A 7,578-nucleotide genomic window follows, 5' to 3' on the forward strand; every position below is an offset into this window, starting at 1 on the left:
GTGGCTATAGGTGTAAGTCCACTTTCAGAGGCTTATGTAACAGATAAACTACAGTCTGGGTTTGTTTAGTGCAGAGATATGACTCGCGACTGTGGGTGCGAGCTCGTTGGCGGAGGGCACATAATTGGTTTGTTTAAGCAAGGGAAAAATATATTAGCTGCACAGTAACTGCAGTTTATGTTTGTGCCTTACTTGTGTGGTTTTGTTTTGTTTGTCACGGTAACTCGTTGTTATATCCGTGTGGCACACAATGTTCCGCTTTCTCAGTTCTCAATATTCTTCAGCAGGGGTGTCAAACATAAGGCCCGGGTCCCAGAGTCGGCCTAGCAATGAAGGCCCATTGGACAACTTTGGACAATGTGTATTTGCATTTAAAGCTTTGCCAACTGATAAAGAGCTTCCCCGCACCGCATTCCTACTACATCAGTGTTATTAAGTAATAGATAAACAATAAAGTGATAGATGTTTTTTAGAAATTAGTTTTTTTCCACTATGGGACATTATTAACAAAAACACGGGCAATGAGCTACCAAACGTTTCTATGTAATTTAAAACATTTGCACTGTGTTCCAGATACATCAGACCCAGAAGAAAAAAAAAAACAGATTTCTTTTGGTTCTTAGCAAAGTAGAGCAATTCAAGTATCACTAGCAATACAGGATAATACTTATGTTATAATGCTTTGATAGATCAAAGTATCTGGGGCTGATCCAACTCCTGAGCAAGAAGTCCGAGTTGAGTGGGAGTTCAACAAAAAACTTCCAACTGGGAACTCGGAATTTCTGACTTTGACTTATTCAGGAATTGGCTATTATTTCTTAGAATTTATACACGAAAAACTTGTTTCCTGCAGCACAATTTGTTTAATATGTAGAAAAACTGAGGCACACAGTTTAAATTGCACTTCTTTTTGTTTCCTGAGAACCGAGGAAACAAGGTAGAGCAGGGCGATATGACCAAAAATATTTATCACAATATACATTTGAAAATTTGAGATAACGATATAACTGACGATATAATTGACACTAGACAAAATACTTTACAACTCTACAACTTTATTAGTGCAAATAAAAATATCAATGTATTTTCACTTAAACAAGGAGCTGTTTTTTATGTGCATTAAAGTTATCTAAAAACAGTGCAAATGCAAATTCCTTGCTGACAGTTTAACCAAAAGGCATTTCCAGTGGGAATTGGCCGACATATCCTCAGCATAACCATGTATAATATCCACAAAACTTAAAAAGAGGTTATACACACACACTATACGGTACCATTATGTTGAAGCACAGTACGTATCACTCCGCGAGGCTCCTCCCTATGATAGCCGTAATGCTCCGACAATCCATCGTAGCTTAGCAAAGTCGTACTAAAACATTTGACAGATTTTCGAGCGCCGTGTACATAAAATCGTTTCGAGGTCAGTAACAGGGCCGTTGCTTGCCATTTGGGTGCCCTAAGCACAAATGCTTTATGGTGCCCCCCCCCCCCCCGCCACTGAAAAGAAAAAAAAAAAACATTAATACTTTTGAATTTCTCAGTGGAATTTGTTTAATTAAATAACAACAAACATGACAGTTAAACAAATAAATAAGGTTAAAGGAGGTTAAAAATACTGTTACAAATAAATACTGAAACAAAAATTGAACATTGGAACAAGAACAAAGAGCCTGGCAATAATGTGTAATTTTTTTTATAAAAAAATAATATATATAATATAATAGTATTATTATTATTAATATATTTACAAATAGTTTCACAATAGAATTTAAATAAGAAACTTAAATAAGAAAAATAAGAATTTGAACACAAAAGCCACATTCCTTAAGTAACTATGTTAAACATTTTTACAATTCGTTGTCAGAGTATGCCCTAGACTCTAGGGCATACTCTGACAACCAGAAAATGCAGGCGTGGTGTGCCTCTCTAGGGCCTAGAGAGGCACACGCCTGCATTTTCTGGTTGCAAAATCAGCTATAAGGTCATCATATGATAGCTTCTGAGCCACGTCACCATTGATGCTGATAACAGCCAGACCACTTAAACGTTCCTGCCCCATTGATGAACGCAGGTACGTTTTAATGAGTTTGAGCTTTGAAAAGCTTCGCTCAGCAGAGGCAACTGTGACAGGCAGGGTCAGTGCAATACGCAGAGCAATCCACAGATTGGGATATACCTCTTGAAGCTGATTGTCATGTAAAAATGACAGCATTTCCAAAGCAGACGTCTGTGGTGGCAGCTGAGGAAGGTTGATGATTTCCTGCATCATCTCAGGTCCATCAATGTCAGCTACTCCCTTATCTGTCAGTGTCTTCTGTACTTCAGTGCAGTGTTTTTTTAAATCCTCCTTGGACATCCCATTCACTTTGCTGAAATCAAGCAGCACTCCATATTTCTCCTTCACTTGATTCATGGTCTCAAACCTCTCCTGTAGGGAGATTAAAGCAGAGTCCACAACACAATTGAAAAATGTGACCTCAAGCTTTTTAAGGGCATCATGGAGGGGCTCATCAACAGCTTCATATGCAAACTGCCTTTTTGTGCTCCTGAGCCTTTTCTCCTTCAACTGTGGTTCTATGTTCAGGGCCTCACAGAGTTCTTTGGCAGCTGACACAGCCTCATCAAACCCAGACTGTCTGTATTTAGAGAGGTTACTTTTGGCAGTGTCAATGAGCCTGACAGCAACATCGAGCTGCATGGAGCTGGACTGTAGTAACTTGTTCACCTGGTTTGTGATTGTAAGAAGTTCACACCACACGATGGAGCAAATCAAAAATCGAAATGAGGCTACTTCCTCAGCAAGCACTTGAGCCTCCACCTTTGCGACTGCATCACTTACAGCTTCTCTGGCCTCCAGGAGAGCATCCCTCACTTCTTTTGTCTGACTCCGGACAGCAGTTACACTTTGAAGCCTGCTTTCCCATCTAACGTCACTCCAAGATTTAAGTGTCAATTTCACATGTTTTGTTAAAATGGCCCATCGCTGGGTGGCACTGGAAAAGAAATTGAACAACTTCTGCAAATACCCAAAGTAGCCAGTTGCATCTGGAGAGGACTTGGCAGCATCAGCTATGACCAGATTCATCGTGTGAGCTCCACAAGGCACAAACAATGCTCTCGGGTTTAATTGTAGCAGTCTGGCCTGAACACCTTGCTTCTTCCCCTTCATGTTGGCCCCATTGTCATAGGCCTGTCCTCGACAGTTTTCAAATGGAATGCCAAGCTCCTTCAACTTGTCAAGGACAACATTGGACAGGTTAAGGCCAGTTGTTTGCTCCACATTTATATAGCCAAGAAAGTATTCTTTAATATCTGGTTGTGCTTGGAAACAAACAATGCGTACTATGACTGACATTTGTTCAGTGTGACTCACATCTGGAGTACAGTCAAGAATGATGGAGAAGTATTTTGCCAACTGGATTTGCTTCACAATGGCGCGGAATGTTTCTGAAGAGATAATCTGAATTAGTTCGTTCTGTGTCTCAGGGCTGAGGTAATGTGTGTGGGAACCTTCATCTTTTATGTTGGCCAAGTGATTTGCCATTACAAGGTCATATGTTGCCATAAGCTCTACTTCCTTCAAGAAGTTGCCATTGTCCGGCTCATAAAGACAGTCAGAAGAGCCCCTAAAAGACAAATTTCTGGAAGCCAGTGAGAGAGTTATTGAGAGTAATCGTTTGAGAATCTCTCGCCACTTTTTCCTTTCTGCCTCTAGTAAGGTCAACTCCTGTTGATCTATTGCCATGCTTTTCTTTAGCCGTGTGTCCAGTTCTCTCCACTTAAGCATGCACTGTATGTGGTCTTGGCTACACTCATGACCCCTCAAACGGATGTTGATGTTCGACCAGTCACTGAAGCCCTCTGTACTCAGCTTTATATCCTTCACACTGAAAAGCTTACATGCAAAGCAGAACACAGCATTGTTCTGCGGTGAGTACACTAACCAGCTCCGGTGAACCTTTTCTCCATTGGGAAGAATTTTGAACTTAAGGCTAGTGTGAAATGCTCTTCCATCAGGCCCCTTTGGAAAATTAAAATCAGAGCTGACATTAAAAGGACCTCTCCGCACAATTTCAACACGATCAGCATCTACAATGTGAGCTGGCCAAAGAGCAGGATCGGTTGAAGGGGGCACACATGTCTCCACAGTGTCACTTTCTGATAGTCTCTCAGTGACAGGACTCTCAGTGGTACTTGTGTATGGAACTGTACCTGAACTGGTGGTTGATGGTTCTTGTTCTTCTTGGCTAGGGATTGTTGCAGGGTCTACAATGGCTGGTGGTTGATGTCCAGGGATGGCACTACTACTGGATGGTTCATCCTGTCCTTGAGATCCTCCTTGAACATATTTAAGCATTGACCCTGCATACAAGAGAAAATATTCAGGGATTTTACAGAAATACAATTTTGAATCTACAGTAGGCCTACGAAAGATTGCATTATAAGACTAATAAATTAAGTAAGTCACTGGTACATTTAAAAATTACTAACTATATTTTACATGTATAGATTTTCATAATGGCAAATGGCAATATAAACATGCTGTACATAATTTGATATAAATGCGCAAGTAGGAAATCTATATTACTGGAAGATATAGGTTTCATATTACAGTTTCACCAACAGATGTCGCCCTTGATCTATGAACCTAAAGAAAGACGAGAACTATTTATGTGTTCAGACGTCAATGGCATAAATAAGATATGCGTCTTTATAGATCTCCTGAAATGCAGCAACATACAAAGTAATCTTGTCTAATCTGATAATAATACTTGACTGCATCACTGACCTATCCCAAAGTTAAGGTTAATCAGTAGCATGCATGACGTTAGCCAGCTAGCAACCTGAGGAGGGAAATGCTAGTCTCACGAATCACGATAACGTTATCTGAAAACCGTCAATTGAGTGACCATGATGAGTTGCTTTTAGTAGTCCATTCTATATTCATATCCACAACGTAAACAAACTACCCAACATCAATCATTTGCAACATTTGTTAACACAGTATGAACACTGCTAACAGGAGCTATCACAGAGTTGACGGACATGAGCGTGCAAGCAAGGGCTACAATAATGAACTTTTTTTATTATTATTATTTAAACATTGCCTTACCGGCAAGCGACGCCTGAGTTTCATCACGCTTCCTCTTCTTCTTTCTTTTCTCCGCTCCCGACTCCTGTTGCAGTTTCGAGGCCATGTTCAAACAGGTGTTTACCAATTATAGAACAGACCACTGGGAGTGGGGGGGCACCAGGAGGAGACTGGAGACAGGGCACAAAGCAGATTCACCCCTTTTCTCGGGAAAATTGTTTTATGTTGCTTTTGTATTGTTTAACCATATTAATGCATATGATATTTATAGTATTAATATGGTTTACTTTTTTTTTTTACGACCCTGATTTTTTTGGTGCCCTACCGGCCATTTGGTGCCCTACGCAGTGTGCGTTATGTGCGTTTGCGGAGCTACGGCACTGGTCAGTAAACACAACTAGAATTCATACATAAGGCACACGGGATTATAAGGGGCACTGTCGATTTTCAGATAAATCAAAGGATTGATTTTAAGTGTGCCGTATTTTCCAAAAAACACGGTAATAACGACGGCCCGCTAGCATGCTCTACCAAAAATAGTGCTTTGTTGTGTATCTGATGGACGAAAGCCAAACCAATTCCACACCACTGAAGTTGCAGCGTTTTTACAAACCAGTTCTGGTTCATCTATTTCATTCAACGATCCACTTTCGCCCTTCTCATTCTGTATCGCCACCGTGTTTTTTCCGTCATGTGCGTATGAAAACAAAGGCACTGCGCATGCGCGTTTTACCCGTATTCTATCGCGATATTTCATTTTCTTATTGTTGCCCAACATTATACCGGTATTACCGTGAACGGTATGATATGGCCCAGCCCTAAAACAAGGATCTTTCGGTTTAACTTTTTTTTGTGATGTCCTGCCTATTTGAAGCTAAAAGAGGCCACCCAAACACATGAGAATCATTGGAAAGGCCAGGATGTCATCTTTTGAGCTGGTTCTCAGGAGGATATTGAGACTGTGTAGTTAAACGTCTTTACATTGACAGAATGGGAAGTTTCAGTAATCCAGCCCACTTAAAGATCAAAGTGTCCCACGATGTAAAATGAGTTTGACATTCCTGACCTACAGGATAACCAAGAGACTCTTTCAGGTACAAGTTGTATTAAAGATGTCAAACAGTGGAGGGAAGACCAGTGGATTTTGACTTAAAATAAAATAAAACCTGATCTCTTTGTTCGAGGGAAATGTTTTTGTTCTTTTGAAAGCTCGAAAATTAGGCTCTGCATACTCCACCATGGCTATTGTGAGCTCTGGCCTATGTGCAGAGAAAAACATAATCATGTCAAAGTGAATGAAAAATGGTTCCAGTTTGCATTCCAGTAAATGCAAATGACCCTGCGTTTAACTAAGCTCACTGGTTCAAACAGAGCAGGCTCCGTCATGGGTTTTTCAAGAACAAACATGTAGGAACCTACAAAAGTAAAGGAGTCCCAACACAATCAAGCTAATGAATCACTAACTTTTAGTATGAGGTCAAATCAACCGTCTGTCATGAATGGGAGTAGATTTTGAGGAAATTCGGAGGACTTTCTGTAACATTACTGAGCTTCACACCGTAATCAGCATCCAGTAATGGCCTTTTTACGCTCTGACCAATGTCACTAGTTATGTTGTAGTTCTGTTGCTCACTAAAGAGCTACATTCAATAGCTTTAAGAGATATATCACTAAGTATAGCTTCATAATTTTTTCCCTGTATGTTCTCCCCAACAATCAGAGAGAGAAATAGTTATTTTAAAAGAAGCTTTTAAACATTTGATTTCTTATTGGAAGGAAAGCACAGGTGGGGCTGATGTCAGTAATGATGGCTCTGTGTCATGCAGGTGTATGCAAGTGAGCAAATGTACACAATACAAGGACTGGAATGTTTATAAGTGGACTCTGTGATTAACACCATCAATCACACCTCGGTCATTCCTGATGTGACATGTCAAAATATCTGCTGTTGAAACAGCCAATAGCAGCAGACGGGAGTACTGTTTGATTTGCACAACAGTCATCTACACTTGAAGCTCCCCCAAAATAGGAAATGTATCCAAAAACCACATCCAGAGGTGAGCTGGGTTAAAAGTACAGCAGTGTGAATAATGGGCATGGTTTTGAGAGAGAAAGATGGGAAACAGGAGATGAAGACATGCCACTTTAAATCATTTCATGGTTCGATAAGGCCCTCTGACTTTTCATCAGAGTATGCTGATTGCCTTGGCAAACATCAGAAGGACGGCTCAAAGCAAACCTCAGCAGAAGTTTAGCTGAGACAGTTTAAATACAGCTTACAGGCAAGCTAAGCTGTACTCCAAAATGGTCAAATGCAGATAGCATATTTGTATTTTTCACTTGCTGTCAGCCACTGATCTTAGCAGTGCATAGCAGGAATCGGACACACCGAGTTTTACAGACTGTTTACTATACAGGAATATTCACAGGTAAGGGGGTGTGTCTGAAGGAGTGGTATACCCCCACCCTGATATATGATAAACCAG

The 7,578-nt window shown here is 40.5% G+C and overlaps 1 protein-coding gene across 1 annotated transcript; it reads right to left on the reverse strand.

Moving 5' to 3' along the window:
- Window positions 1–1,933: 1,933 nt before the first annotated feature.
- On the reverse strand, window positions 1,934–5,467 carry LOC146717259 (zinc finger MYM-type protein 1-like). Its single transcript, XM_085467067.1, has 2 exons — window positions 5,114–5,467; window positions 1,934–4,362 (listed from the first exon to the last, which is right to left on the reverse strand). Exons 1-2 carry the CDS (start codon window positions 5,196–5,198, stop codon window positions 1,934–1,936), a joined length of 2,514 nt encoding a protein of 837 aa, XP_085323193.1. The 5' UTR covers window positions 5,199–5,467.
- Between the last annotated feature and the right edge of the window lie 2,111 nt (window positions 5,468–7,578).

The sequence above is a fragment of the Copadichromis virginalis genome, linkage group LG2, assembly GCF_057382275.1.
Source record: "Copadichromis virginalis isolate Kocher_CV1m ecotype Utaka linkage group LG2, C_Virginalis_male_GT1.1, whole genome shotgun sequence".
Lineage (NCBI taxonomy): Eukaryota > Metazoa > Chordata > Actinopteri > Cichliformes > Cichlidae > Copadichromis > Copadichromis virginalis.

Bases quoted from the DNA above. Each gene is read 5' to 3' on its own strand.
- LOC146717259 (XM_085467067.1), bottom strand. From the start codon at position 5,198: ATGGCCTCGAAACTGCAACAGGAGTCGGGAGCGGAGAAAAGAAAGAAG. The intron at 4,363-5,113 runs GTAAGGCAATGT...TCTTGTATGCAG, and splicing joins AACTCAGGCGTCGCTTGCCG to GGTCAATGCTTAAATATGTT.